The sequence below is a fragment of the Rhinolophus sinicus genome, chromosome 5 (genome assembly GCF_057876585.1).
Source record: "Rhinolophus sinicus isolate RSI-liver-muscle chromosome 5, RSI-T2T, whole genome shotgun sequence".
NCBI lineage: Eukaryota > Metazoa > Chordata > Mammalia > Chiroptera > Rhinolophidae > Rhinolophus > Rhinolophus sinicus.
In genome coordinates, this window is record NC_142505.1 from 77564232 (window position 1) to 77586256 (window position 22025).

Sequence of the window (22025 nt, forward strand, 5' to 3'; positions counted from 1 at the left end):
GTGAGATTCTGTTTCTCCCCCAGAGTTGTGTGTGTGTGTCCCCGTCCATGAGGGCAGACAATTTTAGCGTGCACTCAGCATTTGTTGAAGGAAGCAATTTCCCTATGACCAAAATGACCAAAATTCTGTTTAAGTTCTAAAACTCTTGCCTCTTAAGATTTGCGTTTACTCTTATTCCTACAGAGCTAAAAGATATCCCTAAATTAGTCAAGAATGAGAGCCATGACTAGATGACAGACCTCAGACCCCAGAAGTTGACAGTCTCTTTCCAGACATAAGGGTACCCAGCACCTGCCATACAGGGTAACAGAAATCTCATTCCAGATGCAACGATGTGTATTTTCATAGCCATTTACTACAGATAGCAAAGCATCAGAGGGTAGGCAGTGATTGGTAGTGCGATTCCTCCCCGTGCCTGTGCAACAGGTAAGCCATAGGTCCAAATGGATGCTGGAAAAGTTCAGAGGGAATCCTTTCCTCTGCAAAGGTAGAGGATTGATCAGGTGGGCCACAGATGCAAAGGGATGTTTCAAAAAGCCATTTGCTGGATAACAAAGAGCATCACTGTTAACTAAGCACTCTAAACTGCTCTGTTAGCACTTGCTTCTCACAGGTGTTGAGACATGTCTAACAAAAAAGATCCCCTCGTAGACATTACTTGAAGGTAATACTTTTACCATGTCCCTTCCTAAGATCTCACTTGGTCCTCACCGTCTTGGGCAGCACTGTGTATATGAAGATGCCAGTATCTTTTAGCTTACATCTAGTGTGAGCTCCTGTTTGAAAGCTAAGAGTAGGCCACTTTACCTACACCCCAAGGAGTGCTGCAATCTGCAATGCAGAAAAAGATTTCTAGTCCATTTTTTCCAGGAAAAAAGATAAAGGATGAAATTACAAAATTCTGGTTAATTTCATCGGTAAGATAGCCATAGAGGTTGTAATGGTAAGTTGAGAAGAAAAACAGAGGCGGCTTAAACTGAGGAAATGAGAAAATGGTATCAGAAAATTGGACTTTGGTTAACTAGAGAAGTCTTCAAAAATAAGCGGAAGGAGATGGGGAGGTGAGGATCCAGGTAACTAGTCCACAATTTAAGCTTGCTGTATGCAATGGGTACGTTCCTGACAGGAATACTATTTTATTGGGACATTTTATCTTATAGAGAAAATAGAATTCATGATGAGAAACCTATAGAAAACATATTTTGAAAGTAAACAATGACACTCTTGATTTTTCACTTTATAATTTGGTGTTTGAAGCCTCATAAATCTATACAGATGACGAGAATGGAAAAAGGCTACTTTGAGGAAAAGAAGAGGGGAAGGCTCGCTAAGCATGTGCTTGGCCCTCTGCCACCTTAATCCTTACCATGGCTTTGCGGTAGGTGTTTCTGTGATCTCCATTTTCCAGGTAAGGCAGAGGGAGAGAAGTGGCTTGTCCAAGGTTATACTCAGAGACCTGAGATCCTGTTTCTTCCCATGGGCCCCCCTAGTGCTCACTACAGATTATAGCTGGACGTTGCACAAAGATGTCCGTCCATCCAAGGTGTGCAGCCTGGCCTTAGCCTTGAGCCAGGGGCAAGAGTCATCCCCCTCCTCTGCCCCCAGATACCCTGCTCCCACCACCAGCTCTCCTCTTCTTCTCCCAGTTGTTCAATGACCCGGCTTTACCAGTAGATGAAGCTAAGGCAGGGTCCACTGTCTTATTCATCACCATCCCCAGGACCAGGCCCCTGACGAGTGAATCCTGCTGTGACTGGCTATTACATTGCTGTCCCCAAATGAAGTCTGTCTCAGTATTTATGGCTGGAAATAAATACTTAATAATGGGTACTAAATAAGAAAGAGGAACGGGAAGGGATAAAGAAGAGATACATTCCCTAAAAGGGGGCAGGCAGTTAATACCCGAGTTTCAGGGCAAAGCAGCACTGCACTCAAGTGTTACTGGGGGGGCTGTGTGCATGGCCATTCCTCAAGTGCAGAAGAGCGGCGCCACAGGCCCCCGCCAGAAAAGGGGCATGTGGGCTTCCCCGGCCGTCTGGGAGGGCCCCAGGGGTCTGTGGATCAACTGGCTGCCCGGACCAAGCTGTGGGGTCTTGTGTGGTCAGTTTTAAAATAAAGGCAAATGCTTTTTTGTAGGCGGCCTCCTCCCATGAGCTGATGAGTGAGTCCCTGATGAGGCCTAAGGTTTGATTCTCACTCATCTCTTAAAAATAGGAGTGTGTGGCAGTGGAGTATATGGATGGCATAAACTTCAGACAGAAATAAGAAAATAAGGGATCTGGTTTGCATCAGTGGGGGAAAAAACGACCACAAAACAGAATTACACTTAAAGGTACACTGTTGAGAAATAGAATTGTAAAATCTACTACCTGCCATTATTACATCAACATAAAAAAAATACACATTTTTAACAAAAAGTCTGACTGATATTCAAAAACCAAATAAAAAATGGCATGATTTATAAATACATAAATATCCATGCATACTTTTACAGTGACAGCTACTGGAAGAAGGAGGAGACCTTTTAAAATGCCACTTTCAGCTGCCTCTCTCCTCCATGTTGATAGTACCAGGAGTCTTAAGAGACCTTCTGTGGCCAGTGTCACTTTCATCCCAGCCTCCTTTCTCAGCCTGTAGCTGATGATGAAAATGTGATGACTCTTCTGCCTTAGCTTTGATGCTGGAGGAAAAAAAAAAAGTTACATAGCCATGTGTCCAGTGAATCGGATTCATAAATTAAAATACAGCAGTTATGCAATATTTATGTACTACTCAGATGGTGAGTAGACTCAGAAATTATTAATCTTCTACTACATACAGAAAATCCAGCAGAACACTGACCCATACCATCCATTTGAAAGCCAGAACCTAATTTTTTTGTCTTGTCATTTGTGATCTGTAAATGTTCGCAATTTAAAGTGGTAACAGAAATACTTCAAATACAACTTTTTTCCTGGCATGCTCTGCAATGAAGGGCTCTAAAAGCAGAATCACACAAACACTTTTTCTAAATTAAAATCAGTTGAATCCAGGTAGTAATTCGCAACATTCCACATTGAGTCAGGATATTTAGGAGATGTGAAGGTTATCTATTTCTGGATTTCACACTATTAGAAACTGTAAATGCTTGTCTTCAAATAGTGGTGAATTACAACACATATTCTTCCTGTGTACTCCCTAGCACCTTTGATAAATTTAAACTTGGCTTGAGACAACTTTTAAGCAGGGTGGGAAGAAATCATTTTGACTGTCACCTTGTATTTGAATGGATTTCCTTAACATCTAGCAGTGCAAATGAATCAATCTGAGAGTCTTTTTAGTAATCAGTGTTTTCAAGGTATGACCTATTTCTTAACTAAGCCTGTAGCTCCAGTCTTTTTGTGAAATGAAAAAGTAAAATTCCTCAGTGAAAGCAAAATACAAGAAGCCTTTCTCCTTTTAGGAGAATGCAGTATCACCTAAAGAAGCCATCATTAGTCCAAAGGGAAGGAGAGGCCCTAAACTGTCTCTCAAATTTCTGGTAAGACAGACCATGACTACAGTAGCACAACAGCTGCCACTGGCTTTGGCTGTGGCAAGTATGGACTTGGATACATGGTGTTGGGAGGTGATTCACTCACCCTGGGCACCAGGCAACACACTGGCCTGTGGGGTCAGTCGGGTTTTCTGGCTTCCAGTAGTGGATAAAGGGGAAAAGGTAGCTCCACTGTGCGTTTATCTTGGGGATACAAGACAAAACCTGATTTAACTGAATACCACAAATACCTGCCACCTTAGAATCACATCTCCTTCCACCAGGGGAGTGGCTGCTCCATTACCTTACAGCTTGCCAAGACTGGACGTAATGCACAAAAAAGAACCTTTTTTTTTTTTTTAAGGAGGGCGCAGCTCACAGTGGCCCACGCGGGGATCAACCCGGCAACCTTTGTGTTATCAGCATCGCGCCCTAACCAACTGAGCTAACCAGCCGCCCAAAAGAACCTCTTGAAATGCAGGCACACTTGTTTTTCTAACTTCTCTGTCACATTTCATATACACTTTCCATTCTGTCAGTTTCCCTCTTGGATAAAACTGTTTTCAGGGAAAATGGACAAGTAATTAAGTTGACAAATTCTTTGAGCCAATAATGACAGCTTCCTAGTAACTCACTCCCCTTTCTCCTTAAGACAATGGCTTGGAAATATTAATGCTGACAGTCACAGTAATGACACCCCGAGTGAGCTGCTGCTTATTTGTTAATTATTGCTCATTAGTGGGTAAAGCTGGTCAACCACAGGGACGTGCCCAAGGGATGGCTGTTAGATAACTGAAATTGTTCGTTCAATATATTTGTGTTTGAATCCCCGTCTTTCAAAAGAAAAATCATACGCGGCAACTATTTGACAAATACCTCCAGAGACTAAAGCTCACTTTTCTCAGGGGGAAAAAAAAGAGTCGGACAGACAGGGGAGATGTACTTGCCTCAAAACTGCAGAATAACCATAAAGTATTTTTAAAATCTTACCTTAAAGAGCTTATGTCCCTAAGTCATCTTTACTGTCCAGTCCTGAGACACCAACAATGACAGGTGATTTCGTTTCTACTTGCTAGCTAGCTTTAAAACCCAACTAAACTCTAATTTTAGAGCTAAGGACCAATTCTAGGCAGAACTACAACAGACATTTTCAGGTGCGTGGCTCAACATCAAGGTTTTTTGTTTTTATTTTTGCCTCTGGGCTGGCCATGTTGCTTAGGTGTGCTAGCCTCTGTTATATGCAAAAACCTCAGGCCAGAGACAAAAGAACTGCTGCGAAGTCCCTATAGCTCTCTCCACTGGGCTCTCAAGGTCGCCTTCGATGGAGAAGGATGGCCTTCAGCACCACTCAGGTGTGTCATGGCACACAGATCAGATGACTCGCTCTCAGGAGGGGCTTATCTAGAAGAGTCTTAACAACTGGTAAAACTCTGCACCCTCTAAGTACCTCACTTTTCAGGATCAAGTGAGTTTCATTTTCAGTGGCATCAAAAGTCTAAAATTAAATTTGGTTACTAAGAAAACAGAAGTTGTATTTGAAAACAGTTGAAACACATGTAGTCCACAAGTGCTACAGAAACCTAGGCTCCCTGCAGGCTTCTTTAAGGTAGGTAGGTGCTGACGATCAGTCTTGATGACAGTTCAGGGACGCCAGGTGCATGCCTGAGGACTCTATTCTGGAGGCTAACACTGCAATGACGGTCAAGATGAACTGTCACAATCCCAGGGCAGGGTGTCCTTACCCTTTTGAGGTTCAAGACCATTTTACAATGTAGAACAGAGACCCTTCCCAACACACACACATACGCTGCCTCACACAGGTCTATGGATAATGTTAGGGATACGCATATCAATTACAAAAGCGCCTTAGCCTCCCCTGGGGGCTGCAGCCCAAATATCATGAAGTGACTTATCTCTAACAGCCTGGCACGACTGGAAAGAGTATGACTACCTACAAGACAGAAGTATACGGTAATAGCAAATTGATGTGCAAGGTCTTAGGGAGGACAGAATACCTCTTAGGGGAAAAAAGGCAAGGAAGGAATCTGCGACGAGCAGTTAGGAAGTAAAGATTCACCCTATTCCCTGCCTGCCCCTGCCCCGCGGGGTACACTCAGGCAGCCAGCAACCGTCTAGCCAGCCCGTGCGGGGCCCCAGGAACCGCACCACTCTGGGGCCCTGAAGGACTGATCGCCCAGAGATTTTTTTTAAAGTATTACATGAGAAGATCCAAACAGTCACAAATCCCCTGTTTACATGGTTCCCTGCCAAAAAACAGTAGCCTCCTGTTAACAGAGGATTTAAAAAATAAAACAGCCCCTGAACATCAACCTGAAACTTTTGATTCCAGGTTTAGATTTTAAGATGAGTACTTTTATAGGAAAACTATCTGAAATCAAGTGGGCTGTGCGCTGTTTGGGGCTGCAGGACTTTCTGGGCAGCTGAGGATTTGATTAGTTTCTGGTCACCACACAAAAGGGAACCTCTTTATATGCCCTGCCTTCCAAATAGGGTGAGGCAAGGGCTTGCCTATGATTCGGAGAGCAGAACAAATAAAGAGGCCAGCAGCCATTTATCCTATCGCGTTGGTCAATTTTGTAAGCATTTTCTGAGCACCTTCTCTGGGGTATGCCTATACTAGATTTTGGAGTTAGAAAGACTAAAACTTTAGGCACCACCTCAAGAAGTTTATAATCTGCTTTAAAAGAGGCCTAGGTAAAGTGCTAAAGAAAGAAATGTTTGGAGACCCGAGCAAATGAGAAAAAACATCTCTTGGGGAATTCTGAAGAGCAGCTAGGTTGCCCAGCCCCATCACTGGGGCTTCTTTCTGCCACACTCTCCACGGCTCTAGCCCCGGGATCCAGATACCAGGCTCTTACAGGCGCAGCCTCATATCAAGCCTTGCAAAATAGGGAACAGCTATGATGTGTGGACATTACTCCATCTACATTCCAATCAGCAAGTAAGCTGGAGAGGTCAAATGAGACTGGTCAGGCCCTAGCCTGCTGGGTTAAGGATGAGTTAATGTTACCAGCAAGACTTTTTAATAAGTGGGAAACTAGCCAACATTTTCTTTAAAAATCAAGCAAGAAGCTCAAAACAATGTTCCTAGAGGAAATGAAGAGGTTGAGTTTATGTGTTACTCCATCAACAATGCATAATTTATCACACTGAGTTGTTACCTAGATATAAAAAGGTTTACACCAATTACAGAAAAATAAAAATGAAAGGGTTTAGATCTTTGGGTAAACAAGCATTCAGGAAACAATATACACTCTAATAAATCATCATAAACACAGGGGCTGTTAACTTTGTTCCATTTCAAAAGCACTTGGAAATCCTGTTTACCTTTTTCATTAATTCACTTCTGGTAGTAAACTGTGGCAGGTCTTCCACTTCAATCCCATCAGCCATTTCCATCACCTTATCTAAAAGGTCTTTGTTGTAACTGCATAATAAAAAGTAGTAAGGTTAAAAACCTTAGAAAAATTACCTGTCAGTATAGGGCTAACAAATTGCAGGCAATGGGACTATAAACTCAATTCTTAGAGGACTGATTTGATACCACAGGACAAACCAATGCATGTTCAGCAGCAGGTAGTGAACAGTTCTTCCTGCTTGGGGACACAGAAGTGGCGCCAGGAATGCCAATAGAGCAGGTGTTTCAAATTTACAAAACAAACAAAAAAGATTTACAAAAATAGAGGCACCATACATCTGGCAGTACATATTCGTGGATATGGTATGAGGGCCAAAAAATTACTTTTTGAACACATGGAGTGTTGGTCTAATGAAAATAACATTATTTGCTCATTGATCCAATTTTCTGACATTTGCCAAATCTTGGATCCTGTTAACCAGGATTTCCCAGGGCCACCTAGAAAGCATAAAAAAGGGATGGATACCACTGGTACTGCTTCCCCAAATCTTGTTCTGATAACCCCCAACATCTGAAAGCAACACCAAGTGGCTTAGGGCAAGAGGGGCCATGTGACCAGAGTCACACAGACATAAGGAGCACTGAAGCCAGGACTAGCCCGAGTCATCTTATCCTAACACAATTTCAGGAAACGCTAAAAGGAAAAGATGTGGGAACCTGGAGATTTTCCACCTTCTTCACGGAGGGATAAAGGAGGGTGCGAGGCATCTTGTTATTATTTTCGTAAGAGGAAAGGCAGTGAGGCAAAGGCTGGGTCTTGCTCAGGGTCCAGAAGCCTGGGGAGTGGGGAGAAAAAGGCTAGGGCTACAGATTACATCCAGATATAAATGGTAAAATTGACCAATCCTGCCAGAAGCTGCAAGGTCCTAGGAATATCACCTCCCCTTGTCTCAGTTTCTTCATATGTAAATTGGGGCATCCCAGTTTCGGTCGGTTTGTCTCTGCATTTGCCAGTGAAAGGAGCTAATGGACTCAAAATGCACTCTGCAAAGGTGGTTAGAGCTAATACTGGCAATATTAATAACAATGGGAACTTTAGCGCCCAGCATATATTGAGCTCTTGCTAGATGGCAGCCTGTACTAAGTGCTTTTCACCCTTTAATACTGCAGTCATCACAACTCATTTTCCAAGTGAGGAAACTGAGGGTTTGTTGGCGAGGGTGGGCATCGGCCGTAGGCCTGGCCACTGCAGCTGGAGGTTGGGGGCAGGGTCACGCCTGAGCGAGGGCGACGGATCGCAAGGCAGGGGACAGGGTCAGCCAGCCGGCGGTGGTCCGCACCTGCAACCCAGGAAGAGGTGGTTGGCCCAGACCATGGAGAGGGACAGCAGCTGGTCCAGGCGGCCGCCTCCGTCGGGCGGGTCTCGGTAGTCGGGCAGGTGGCGCAGGATGAATTCCATGCGGGCCTTCCATTGCTTCTCGCTCTCCGAGTACGAACGGAACTGCTCGGCGAAGTCGGTCGCCTGCCGCACCCCCGAAACCAGCTCCTCCACCGCGGCAGCCGCCTCGCCACCCACCATGGCGCCCTCCGCCGCCGCCGAGGGCCGGCCGCTCCCGCTGCCTTCCCGACACGCACTGCGTCGCCTCCCAGCGGCTAGAGGGGCCCCGGCGGCCGCGACTGCTCCAGAGACTCGGCCTGGAGCGCCCTCGCCGGGCGCGGCGGCCTGACCCGCCCGACCCCTCGGACCTCCGCGGCCAGTGGCTGCTGAGCGCAGGGGCCGTTCTCGGTCGACCCCCGCGGGGAACCGGTAGGAAACCTGAGGCCCCCAAGCGCAGAATCGGGGTGCTGCTCTCCCATTCGGCAGCTGGATGCCAACCAGAGCTGTGCTGTGTCCTTGCCCTGGGGGTTCCCTGGGTACCCAGCCTGCAGTTGAATTTCCTCTGTTTTGAGGACTTATATGTGTAGCTGCTCTGGGTCTGTCTTTGATTCCCAGAGGTCTCGACACCCCACCCAGGTTGTGACCCACCTTCGTGGAGTGAGTCATCCATCGAATTAAATACCTGCCAGGCCCTTTGCCAGGTGCTGGGGTTGCAATGAGAGCAAACTCAGAGCCCTGCTCTAATGAACTTGACCATCTACTGAGGGAGGCAAACATTAGTGAAATGCCTACTGCTCAAGTGAAAATTTTCAACGTTGACAAACTTTAATAAGGAAAGGACCAGAGTGCTAGAAGCATGAATAAACAAGGGACCTGGCCCAGACTCGGGAGTCATGGAAATGATGCTGGAGAGCTGAGGGATGAGCAGGAGTTAACTACATAAAGAGGAGTAGGCCATGGAAAGAGAGCCTGGCCTGGTAAGAGAACTGCAGCCAGGGTCCTAGAATAGGGGACAGTGGAGAAGATGGGGCTGCAAAGATCAACAAGGACAGTAGGCCATGATAGGGACTGTGGTCTGGATTCTAAGAAGAATGGGGAGCCACTGAAGGATTTTAACCAGAGCAGTGACACCTGTTTCCAAAAGATGTTGGAAGGAGCCAGAATGGATGTGTCCAGAGGAGATGAGCAGGTGAGCTGGCAGGACGCCACTGTCTGTTCTGGGGTTAGGTCACAAACTCCCTGAGAGACAAAAGTGCCATTGTAAGTGGTGAATTTCCCATCCCTGGAAGCATTCAAGTCCAGTAACAGGTGTCGTGCGGGAGACCCTGCTTGCTGCGCCATTTGTCGTGCGGGACAGCCTGCGGGGTCTCTGCTCCCGCTCCCCACACAAGCACGCAGGATATGGTGAGGCCAAAAAGGAACACCCATGGAGCCATAGGTAGGGGAGTCATACCACTATATTCTCTCTGGCGGCACTATACTCTCACTGGAGGCTGGATCCACACTGTCCGCAAACCGCCATCCACGCTTGCCAGCCCAGCCTCCATCTTCTTGCTAGCCCCCATTCTTTCTCTCTTCTCCTTCTCTCTGCTAGCGTAGCCACAGCAGTTATATTAGTGGCCAATGGCTCACTGGTTACAGCTGACGGCCAACTAGCCACAGCTGATGGCCATGCAATCACAGTTGGCCATTTACTACCTGAGCCAGCACCTGTCTGTGAGGCTGAGAGCCTGGAAACTGCTTTTTGGGGTTCTGTCCCCACACAGGAAAATCGCCTGAGCCTCTATTAACTTTGAGAGCTTATTGACCTAACAGGCTTCCCCATCATTATCTATTAGATATGGGGTGAGGTACAGAGCCGGCCCTGAGTCCAGGATCTGGGGCTCCAGTGTAGGCCCTATGTTGTGAGTGGGGCCCAGAGGTAGAGCCAACTATGTGCCCTGTGCTGCTTCCGCAGCTTCTCATAGGATGTCAGGGCCCCCAGCAGGCAGAAACCCCAGAGAGAATGGAAATACCATGCAGACTTATGAGTAGACTATGCCTGCAGACCCAGCCCTGGGCTCAGTGACGTCCCATTATGGTTAACAAAAGGGAGTCCTGCAATTTTCACCCTGGTGAGCAGGGAGAAAGTGAACAGGGCTGTGAAACCTCATACAGACTCAGCTTCTCTACAGCAATCAGGAATATGTGCCCAGAGCAGGGGCTCCCCAAATTAAGTACAAATCACATCTCCTGAGGGGCTTGTTAAAATAGCAGATTCCCAGGCCCATCACTGGTTGTTCAGAGTCAAGGCCTTAGGTAATTGATTCCACCTGTGGCTCACCAAACTTTGAAAAACACTTAATGTTGATAAGCGTTCTCTGAACCAAATTATTGGTCTCCTGATTATACCATGGAAATAGGAACCCGGGCTTTGTAATCAGCAGCTGCAGTTATACAGCTAACTTGGCCACAGGGGTGTGAAAGAGCTAAGGGGTCATCCAGCACAAGTAGCTTGTTTAGAATCATCTTTGACAATGATGGGATAAGCATATATGTAACTACATACAAACATACTGAGACATGCATGCAGATTATAAGAATCCCGAAATGTACAAATAAGTCTTTTTTTTATTATATGAAATTGTTAGCATTATACTTTCAAAATGTGAAGTAGTCTAAAAATGTCAGTATTGACATTTTACAGGACCCTGTGTCAAGTTCAATTACTGCTCAGTTTATTGTTTCTAACTTGTATTTGTGATTCAGATATTCTTAGAGTGGAGTGCTTACTTATATAGACAAAGCTCAGTTTTCCTACTTTATTTTTTTTAAAGCATCTTTATTGAGATACAATTCACATGCTATAAAATTCACCCATTTAAGGTATATAATTCAGTGATTTTAGTGTAGTCACAGATTTCTGTAACTACCAACACAAATATAGAACATTTTCATCACCCTAAAAAGAAAGTCCGTACCCATTAGCAATCACTCCTCTTTCCTTCCAGCCCCATGCAACAACTATTCTATTTGTCTCTATGAATTTCCTACTATGCACATTTAACACAAGTGGAATCATATAATATGTGGTCTTTTATGACTGACTTTCACTTATATTATGTTTTCAAGGTTTATCCATGTTGTAGAGCCTGTGTCAGTTCTTCATTACTTTTCATGGTTGAATAATATTCCATTGCCTCGATAGACCACCTTTTGTTTATTGATTCGTCAGTTGCTGGACATTTGGGTTGTTTCTACATTTTGGCTGTTATGAATAATGCTGCTGTGAACATTCACATACAAGTTATTCTGTAAACATGTTTTCAACTTTCTTGGATATACAGTGGATTGCTGGGTGTATGTTCAACTTTTTGAGGAACTTACAGATTGTTTTCCACAGTGTCCATGCCATTCTACATTCCCGCTAGCAATGCTTGAAGGTTCCAATCCAATTTCTCCACACCCTTGTCAACACATTATTTTCCCCTTTTTTGAGTATAGCCATCTTAGTGGGTACAAAGTGTGATCTCACTGTGTTTTTGTTTTGTATTTTCCTAATGATGTTGAGCATCTTTCGTATGCTTATTGGCCATTTGTGTATCTTCTTTGCAGAAATGTCTATTCAGACCCCTTGCCCTTTAAAAAAAAAAAAAGACTTATTTTTTTAGAGCAGTTGTAGGTATACAGCAAAATTGAGTGGAAAATGCAGATAGTTTCCGTATGCCTCACCACTACCCCCACCACACACACCACACACACCACACACACACAGCCTCCCTCGCTATCAGCTTCTCACACCAGAGTAGTATAGTTGTTATACTGACACATCATCCAAAATCTATAGTTTACATTAGGGTTCGCTCTTGGCAGTGTACATTCTATGGTTGTTGCTTTTTTTCATTCTATAGATTTTGACAAATGTATAATGACATCTATCCACCATTTTAGTAACATACAGAATAGTTTGACTGCCCTAACAATCCTAAGTGTCTTTTGAAGAACGAAAGTTTTTATTTTGATGAAATCCAATTTATTTTTTCTTTTACGAGTCATGCTTTTTGGTCCTAGCTAAGAAATCTTTGTCTAGCCCCATGACATAAAAATTTCTTGTTTTCTTCTGAACGTTTTATAGTGTTAGGTTTGACATTTAGGTCTATGCTTCATTTCAAGTAAATTTTTGTATATGATGCAAGGTATGGATTGTCAAGAGCGATAAAGGATATAAGATTTTACCCTACTTGCAAGCTAACAAATTACCCTGCCAGTTTCAATGGATGCTGGCAGGAAACATAAGCCTCCTAAGACAGAAACAAAGAACTTTATTTACTTATAGCACAGCAAGCAGCATGAGCTTCATGTTTCCATTGGTTCCCCTTGTCCCTAAGGTCCCACAGGGTGGATGAAGTACAAACAGGTACACACAGTGGGTTTGTGTCACAGCGGAAGAACCCCAAGCTTAGGCAACATCAATCTTTTATAAAGGACTGCAAGCAGACCTGCCCAATCTTTGCCCCAGAGCAATACATTTTTATCTGGACAGTAAACAAACTTGCCCTTTTGCTCTAGAGGTTGCCACTCTCTCCAGGCTGTTTTGTGGACACACATCCTTGAAAAGACAGTTTGGAGCAAAAGGGGAGTTAGTGTCTAACTCAGATCATAAGGTATGCAGATACGTGAGAGACCCATGGGCAATTGTCTCCCAACTTAAATTAAGATTCTTTATTTTGTGGGCAGATGATTGTCTAATTGGTCTAGTGCAATTTGTTGAAAAGACTATATCCTTTTTCCATTCAGTTACCTTGCTACCTTTGTCAAAAATCAATTGGCCATACATGTGTGTGTCTATTTCTGGACCCTATTCTGTTCTATTGATTTATGTGTCTATCCTTTTAGCAGTATCATACTGTCTTGACTACTGTAGCTCAAGAGTTTGCAAACTTTTTCTGTAAAGGGTGGGCTACATATAATCTCTGTTGCACACTTTTCTTTGTTTCTTTTTTCAACCATTTAAAAATGTACAAAGCCAGTTTTAGCTTGTGGGCCTTGCAAAAACAGGCTTCAGGCTAGATTTGGCTGATGGGCCATAGTTTACCAACCCAGCTATGCAGCTTTATAGTAAGTCTTGAGGTCAGATTGTTTTGAGTCCTCCAACTATGTTGTTGTACAAAATTGTTTTGGTTATTTTAGTCTATTGCTTTTCAATACAAAATTTAGTATTAGTTTGCCAATTTCTAGAAAAACAGGCTGCTGGGATTTTAATTGGGATTGTATTGAATCTATAGATCAATTTGGGGGAGAATTAACATTTAACAATATTGAATTATCCAATCCATAATCATGGTATATCTCTCCACTTATTTAGGTCTTGTTGTGGTATATTTTAAAATCCGACGAACCATTAGACTTATACACATATTTACCACTTTATTTGTTCTTCATTCCTTCTCTATCTTTTACCTTGCGTCTGTTTTCAGTTTCTTTCTACCTGAAAAATTTGTTAGCATTTTCTTTAGTACAGGTCTGCCAGTGGCATGCTCACTTTTTGTCAACCTGAAAATGACTTTATTTTGCCTTCTGTATTAGTTACATGGCTGCATAACAAATTATTCCAAAACTTTGTGACTTAAAACAATAAACACTTATTATCTCACAGTTTCTGTGAATTAGGAATGCAGGAGGGGCTTAGCTGGCTGGTTCTGGCTCAGGGTCTCTGATGGGGTTTCAGTACATTGTTGACTGATGCTTCATGTATGTGAAGGCTTGTTTAGGGCTAGAGGAGCCACCTCCAAGATGGCTCCCTCACACGACTGTTTGTCACCGGTCTCAGTTTCTTACTATATGGACCTCTCCACAGGGCTGTTTGAGTGTCCTCACCTGGCAGGGGGGTCTTCCTTTACAGAAAGTGAACCAAAAAAGAGCAAGGCAGAAACCACTATGTCTTTCATGACACGGACCCATAGGTAACATACCATCACTTCTAGTTTATGCATTAGAAGCCAGTCACTAAGTCCAGTACACACTCAGGGGCAAGAGATTTAGGTTCCACATTTTGAATGGAGTGTCAAATGAATATAGTTCAAAACCACCACACCTTCTTTTCTTTCTTTTCTTTTTTCCTCGTCTGCTTCCATTTCCTCCTCTTTCTGCTTTTCCTCTTTCCTCCACCTCCTAAGATTATCTTCTAGAATATTCCTCATTAATTCTTTTGGGCCTGGAAACCTTAAGAGAATTTTAGAGAATACTCTAAAAAATAATCCAGAATGTTTCTCTTCAGTTCTTTTACCACTAATAGTTTTCTCATGTCTACATTATATTGGTTACTAAGTCTAACATACACAGTAATGTCTCTAGTATTTTCCTGTTAAGCAAACTGTTGCTTTTCTGCTGAGAAAAAAACATTTTTTTCATTTTCAGGAAGTATCCATTAATTCCCATTTTATTAAATGTCTTGTTTTTGATCAAGAGTAAGTATTTAATTTTATCAAATGCATTTTCAGTATTTATGAAGATAGTCATATGATTTTCCATTTAGAACTATTAATATGATGGTTTATTTATATTAGTAGATTTTCTAATATTGGACCTTTTTTCCATTCTTAGAATAAACTCCATGTGGTCACAATATATTCAACTTTCAGTGTGCTTTTGAATTCTGTCTGCTAAAATTTTATTTAGGATTTTTGCATCGATATTTTAAAATGAGATTAGCCTATGTTTTTCTTTATTTTTGCAGTCATTATTATATTTTGGTATCTATGTACTTATATTTGCTTTATGGAAAGAATTTGTTTTTCTTCTTTTTCTAGGCTATGGAGCATTTAAAAAAATGACTGGAATGATCTGTTCTTTTAAGGTTAATAGATTTGTAGAATTCCTCTATAAAATAATGGGCCTGATGTTTCTTGGGCTTTTTTGGGGGGTGGGGAGAGGAGCATTTGACAAATTTTGTCAAATGATTTTGACAAAATTATTTATTAAAAGTATTATTATAATTTATACATTATGTCTATATATTTATACTTAATGCTATTTATTCAAATTATTTTGAAAAAACTTATGCGAATTGGTCTATTTTACTTTTCTATCTAGATTTCTGATGAAATTGTACATTTCATATAGGTTTTCAAATTTATCTGCATAAAATTGTGTAAGATATTTGCTTATGGTTTTTTTGTTTTGCTTTGTTTTGTTTTTTACTTTCTAAACTTTGTGTTACTACTTCCCACTTGTAATTTCTTATTTGGGGATCAGTACATTTCCTTTTCACTATGATTAATTTAGCTTGTAACTTACCTAATTTATCGAATTTTTTCTAGGAACAAGCTTATTTATAAGTTCTACTGTATTTTCATTAGATTAACTGATTGATTTCTGTATTTATCTTTATTAATTTTTCTTTCCTTTGGATTATTTTAAAATATTTTCTCTAGCTTTTTGAGTCAGCTGCTTTAATTAATTTATTTTTCTTTCATTTATGTTGATATAATTACTTAAGGCTATGAATTTTCCTTTGAGTACTACTTTATATGCATACATTCTTCTATATGTTCATCATTACTGTTTTCTAGAAATTCTGCAGTTTTGAATTTCTATTTTCCTTTTGATCGTGGAGTTATTTAATATAGAACACCCCCCCACACACACACACACATATCCAAATAGAAGGGCACTTTTTGTTTGTTTTCTGAATATGTTATAAATGTCAGTATTTATTGTATTACTATAGAATGCTATCTATATTATTTTTACTGTGAGAATTTAATGAGGCTTGATTTTGGCCTAACATATAAATCTTTTGTGTGTGCACAAATATTTCAGAGCACTTGAAAAGAAAGTATATTTTCTATTTTCATAGCACAATGTGTGATGCGTATCAAAGCATCTACTTTTTTTATTATTTTGTTTGGACTTCTAGATCCTCATTTAATTTTGACCACTGAACTGTTTTAGATTGAGAAAAGCGAGTCAAAGTCTTCTATTATTAGTGTGTCTTTGTCTAAATCTCCTTGCATCTCTATAGTTTCTATTATATGAAAGTTCCTTCTGTATTACTTGGTGCATATATACTTATAACTTAAATTTTCGTGGTGGATTGTAGCCTTTAGCATTGAAAAGTACTTCTCTTTACTATCTCGCTTAAAGCTTTTTGTCCTGAATTCTGTGTTGTCAGATATTAAGATATTTAATGTTTGTAATTTTCTGGTATGCCTTTCTTTGCCCATCCTTTCATTATTAATTTTTATAAATTATTTTGTCTTATACATATACGACCTATAGTTGGATTAGGCTTTGCAATCAATTCTGAAAACTATTTTTAAAAATAGGTGAGTTAAACTCATTTATATTTATTGAAATATTTATTGAAATGACAGATATATTTGGTCTCAATTCTGTTATATTATTTTATGTTGTATTTACATTATGTATTTGCCCTTTTTCTTAATGTGATTTTGATATTTAGGAAGGTTTATATTTTTGTTCTAGAAGTTACTTTTATAAAAATACTGTTAACCCATTCTCTTTGGGGACTGTATGTTTTGATTGCCTACTATGAGCAACAGCAAAATTATCTTGTAATCTCATCCTCTACCTTTACTCCTTCTCCATTATATAGTCAGTAGAATTATCAATCGTGTTACATATGCTTAAACTATCAATATGTTATATATGCTTAAACTTCTACTTGATTTGGAAACTTTAAATACTATCCTTTGAATCAGTTAATTTGAGGTGATCAGTGAGCTCATTCTTATTCCTGTCTTCTATCTCTCCAATTTTTTATTAGCAGTGAGAAATTTCCACAATGTTAAGACATGTAACATCTGCATTCTGATCTGTCACCCTAATCTCTGTATTTGTTTTACTCTTATTTCTACAGTTAAATATATTCAATGCTCAAAGAAGGGCCTTTTACCTGGATTTCTTCAGGCTTGCTCAGTGGTGCTGAGACTGCTGGTCCATGGTTCTAGTAGGTTCTTCAGAAAAGGCTCATGATAATTGTATTTCCTGATTTCTCACAGGTTTTAAAATTTTGCCTATAGGCCTTATACTTGAAGATCAGTTTGGCTAGATAGAGTGCTTGGCCAATACTTTTCTTCCTTTGAGTGTCTTATAGGTGTTGTCCCACTGTTTGTGGTAGTGATTGTTGCCCTGGAGAAGTGGTGGGGGGTGGAGAGGTGGGGCCAAGGGAGCGCTCACTCTCTCTCTCTCCCTCCCTCCCTCCCTCCCTCCCTCCCTCCCTCCCTCCCTCCCTCCCTCCCTCCCTCCCTCCCTCCCTCTCTCTCTCTCTCTCTCTCTCTCTCTCTCTCTCTCTCTCTCTCTCCACAGTGATCAACCCCAAATATGGCCTCTGTAGGAAGTCACCTCCTCTCTGGATTTCAGAGCTTGGTTGAGGAGAGCTTCTCTGTCCATTTCTCTTTTTCTCTTCCCCAGATTTCTTTATAGCCTTTGTTTCTAAGAGAATATACCCACTTTTAAAAATTGTATTTTTTTCTAGTGCCTCCCAAGACTTTCCATTGTCCCCAGCAATCTTGCATTATTCAATTTAGGCCTTATTCTCATAGTTCCCTTTCAGAGTGGGTCTTCCTCTTCCGGAAGCTTTCTGAGCTGAGAGTCCCCTCTTCACTCAAGGTTTTTCACCCGGTCTCGTGTTCTTTCTTACCTTTGGCAGCTCTTCACAGAACTTTGGAGGTTGCATCTTTCTCCTGGTTTCACTAAATACGTAGTTGGCAGATTTGCTGTTGTCCTTGCTGAGTGCAAGTCAATTCAGAGCTAAAACACTGCTATGGTCCTTCTGAAAGGGAACATTCTCCTATTTTTCAATTATAATAAAAAATGTTTAATCAATGCCATTGTGACTTATCCTTTCAACTAAACTTTTATGGACATCCAGGTTTTATTTTCCTTCTGATAAACTCCTAGAAGTGGAATTCCTGTTTCAAAGAGCATGAATACTTTTAAAGCTTTTACTGTGTTTTGCCGAAGCACCCTCTAGAAAGTTTGGGCCTAAGTTTCCATATCTACCAGCCACAGGCTTCCTCTTTAAAGCCAGCGAATAGTGCAAGACTGCAGTTACTGCTTTCACATGTTTGAATTTCCAGACTCTCTTGAGAAAAACCTTCCTTCTCTTTGTGTAGCCCCCCGCTTTGTGGCTGACGCTCTGTAGAAGCCCCAGGCCCAGAGGCCCTGGCACAGAGACCCGGGGCTGGAAAAATAGTTAGTCTTTACTCATCCTCCAAGCACTTGCAGCTCTTCTGTTGTGATTTTGGTCTTGAAAACGGGGGCCAATCCGACAGGAGAAAATGCCCCTGGAAATGGCTCAAGGAGGCCTCCTAGTGGGCAGTCAGATGAGAGTACAGAACCATGGCCCCAGCGTTTCCTTTTTCTTCCTGCCACTGACAAGTTCAGCAACTAACCTAAATTCAGAGTGGTCCTGGAAGTGTCAAGGAGAAAAAAATACCTATTTTCCCTCCAAATACGACAAAACTGTTCTAAAACAGCCAAATGGACTGGATAAGTGGTTTGATTCTTGCCTTGGAAAAGCTCAAAATGCAGGTGCACTAAAAATACCAAGTGGAGAGAGCTCTTGGAGCCGGCTTCCCGGCATCTACACTGGAAGATTTTCCCAACCAAAGGCTGGGAAACGTTAAAAGCTTTGAAATCTTGGGATCCCTGGCTATTAAAGAAGTGTCAATATTCTGAACCTCTCTGAGGGCTTCTCCTATATCTTGACATGCCTACAGCACAGGGCTCTCACAAGGGCAAATAATATGCAAAACTTTTTAGTCTACTTATGCTAATTGCCTCAAATCAACATCACAAGGTAATGGAAATTACATTCCCCGAAGGCTTCCAACTGCAGGAACTTACCTTGCTCCTTACGGCAAAGGTAGTAATGATTAAAATCAGGTTAGCTTCTGTTTTGTGAGTTTGTCCATCTATTGTATTTATATAAGATGGTATTTCTGTGTCACAATGCATGTTTTCACCTGTTGTAAATGTAAGCTTAAGTTTTTTTAAAGTTGAATTAGGCAAATCTTCTCTCTGCCAGAAACCTTCAAATTCGTGTTCTTGTAACAGCAGTGGAGTGGCTGCTTTTACCTGAGTGGATGTTCAGTATTCAAGATCACTGAAAGTTATAGTTCCTGGCTATTTTGTATGCCTCCGGCCATACCAGAAGTTAAGTCTGAGTGCCTTATTTTAAGCACAGCTTACCAGGAAGGAATGGAGGAGGGGAGCTGGAGACCAGGTAATGTGGGAGCAGAGGATACAGTTGGAGAGGCCCTTGTGACTGTCTTCAGATCTTTAAAGGGCTGTTTTATAGAAGTTCGTTCCTTTTTTGCTTTTCAAAGCAGGCATAGGGCCAAAGAGTGAGAGCTATATAGAGTCAGATTTCATCTTTAAATAGAATAACTTTAAACAATTAGAGCTGTCTGAAAAATACACAATACCCCTTGGGTTGAACTGAGCTCCCAGACGTCTCACATCTACAATAAAAAAAAAAGAGTATATGTATATACCGGGGGTGCCCAAAAAAAGTATGCACATTTTAAGATGTTATCTATGCTCAAGCAGTCGTTCGCTGTAATCAGAAGTGTCTGGATGCTGATGGTAACCACTTTGAGCACCTCTTGTAATTGCAGAAGTCACACGTGATTTATATTCATCTTTTCTTATCGATATATATTGCATATTACAATTAATAGTTTTTTCCTTCCTTAAAATGTATATACATTTATTTTGGAGATAGCTATATATGTATCTCCACAGTTCTTTGTTTTTTAGAAAGGGTTGAAAATGTATAAGGAAAAAAAACTTTTTCTGACCACTAGTTTTGAATAGGACCCTGTAGCTAATGATCTTAATCCCAGTTGGATTTCTGAAACCTGTTGCCTGCCTAACTGCTGACATTTACTCACATAAGGAATAATTAGTAGCAAAGCAACTAAAATGCTTTATATCTGTGTTCATCCTCATTTTTAAATATCCCGACTTTAGCTGTTTCTCTTTATACAATTATGTATGTGTATTTCCAAATTATATATGTTGCAGAGATGATTTTAGCTTTCAGGAGGACTCATATATCCTTAGCCTTAATTCTACTAACCCCAAAGACTAGTTTCCCCCCCACAAAAGGGAAAATTGATTACATTCCTACCCTTAGTCCGCAGTAGTAGAGGACGCCCCCACTCAGTTCAGCAAACTCCTTTGAGAGAGAAACTCGTAGTAAGCACATTGTAGACAACATTAGGCACCTGTGCAAATTTGCTTAAAGAGATAGTTTTCGATAAAAAGCAAGAGGTGGGTGTGGTCCCTCTCCTGAATTTATCTAAATTGAAGTCCTTTGTCATCCTGCCCTCTCCTCTCTCAGGAGAGAAAAATGCAGCCCAGGGACGGTGATAGCCTGCAAAAGCCAGACTGGGCAGGAACTGGGTGCACCAGCAACATACATCTTGACTGGGTACCAAATCCCTGGGGAGCATCTGCCCAGGCATTCTGTCATTTTCCATACACATTTCCCACCCTGTGACTGTTAATTGCAGAAGAATTATCTCTCTAGCCACGGGCCTAGCCTGTGGGGCTAGTGACAGGAGAGCCCACGTTTTAAGGTGCCAGATTTAGCAAATGAAATAAACATTTGGTTAAATTTGATGTATTTTCTCCGGCAACCCTGCCACATTTTTCAATCAATGTTTAAGACTGAAAGAAAATAAATGAATGAATAAGTGAATGAACAAATGGAGAGGAAGATCAATAAGACAGAAACAAATCAGAGCTGTAATTAATGAATATCTAACACTTAAAAATTTTGTTTTTGTCAATTTAAGATATTTTCTATTAATTTTTCTTTTAAAAATTATGTTTTTATTTTAATGAAAATAATGTATATAAACACAAAAGTCAAATAGTACTAAAAGGCATATAGTGAAAAACAGCAGTCCCCTATCCCATCCAACCCCAACCCCCTGTCTGACCCCCCCCCAGAGGTATCCAGTTAAACTCTTTCTGCTGTTTTTCTTAGTTTTAAGCTCTTTCCCCACATTTCTAAATAGTATGCTTATAGTGCTATTTTGTTGATTTGTCAATTTTAGACAGTACCCATTTTCTTGCAATTATGGAAGATAAGGGTTTGTTTCTTTAGCCACCACCCCCTGCATCCTCCTTCCCTTCCCCCAGCTTCCCAAATTGTTTATTACAGTCTTTGGTTTAATCAATGATCTGTATTTACATCATGATGGCTATGTAAATTTTTTTGGTATTGCATTTATCTTCTGTTACAGTTGATGTGTTGTGGGTTTTCTGTAGGAAGTAATTGCCTCATACTTTTTATTTACTCAGTTTTTGATAAACTTATTAATTCTCACAACCTTCTAACAACCCCTCAGCATAATTTCCCACCTAGTCATCCCTGTCAGGTAATCCATGCGGCCCATCTCTGTCCTGACCGTCCTCTATTCTCTGGCTCAGAGGGGACTCTCATGCTTGGGCCTCCTGCCCAAGGGGCTCCTTGGCCACCATCCTGGGCATACCTTCCTCATACTTGGATTATTCTCTCGTTTGGGTGGAGGGTTTCCTGAGAAAGGGAGCATAAAAGGCAAATTATTTGTGATCTCCCATGTCCAAAAGCATCTCTTTTTCTACCATTTCTCTTTATTAGTGGTTAGGATTTAGATTTCTAAGCTATAAATAATTCTCAGAATTCTGAAGGCTTCATTCCATTGTCTTCCAGCTTCCAGTGCTGTAGCTGAGAAGTCTGGTGTCATTCTGATACC

The 22025-nt window shown here is 41.3% G+C and overlaps 1 protein-coding gene and 1 long non-coding RNA gene across 2 annotated transcripts; both read right to left on the reverse strand.

Moving 5' to 3' along the window:
• Window positions 1-2320: 2320 nt before the first annotated feature.
• Window positions 2321-8539, reverse strand: XTBD1 (XRN2 binding domain containing 1). Its single transcript, XM_019740297.3, has 3 exons — window positions 8234-8539; window positions 6863-6962; window positions 2321-2680 (listed from the first exon to the last, which is right to left on the reverse strand). Exons 1-3 carry the CDS (start codon window positions 8470-8472, stop codon window positions 2669-2671), a joined length of 351 nt encoding a protein of 116 aa, XP_019595856.1. The 5' UTR covers window positions 8473-8539; the 3' UTR covers window positions 2321-2668.
• Window positions 8540-10977: 2438 nt separating this feature from the next.
• LOC109451759 (uncharacterized) lies at window positions 10978-17408 on the reverse strand. The gene is made up of 3 exons (XR_002138021.3): window positions 17168-17408; window positions 14345-14472; window positions 10978-11889 (listed from the first exon to the last, which is right to left on the reverse strand). It is a non-coding gene; the product is annotated as an uncharacterized LOC109451759 (long non-coding RNA).
• Window positions 17409-22025: the final 4617 nt, after the last annotated feature.

What these genes read in the sequence shown, in the direction of transcription:
- XTBD1 (XM_019740297.3), bottom strand. Translation starts at nt 8,472, where the DNA reads ATGGTGGGTGGCGAGGCGGCTGCCGCGGTGGAGGAGCTGGTTTCGGGG. An exon ending in CACCTCTTCCTGGGTTGCAG is followed by an intron (nt 6,963 to 8,233) that starts GTGCGGACCACC and finishes TTTATTATGCAG; the next exon opens with TTACAACAAAGACCTTTTAG.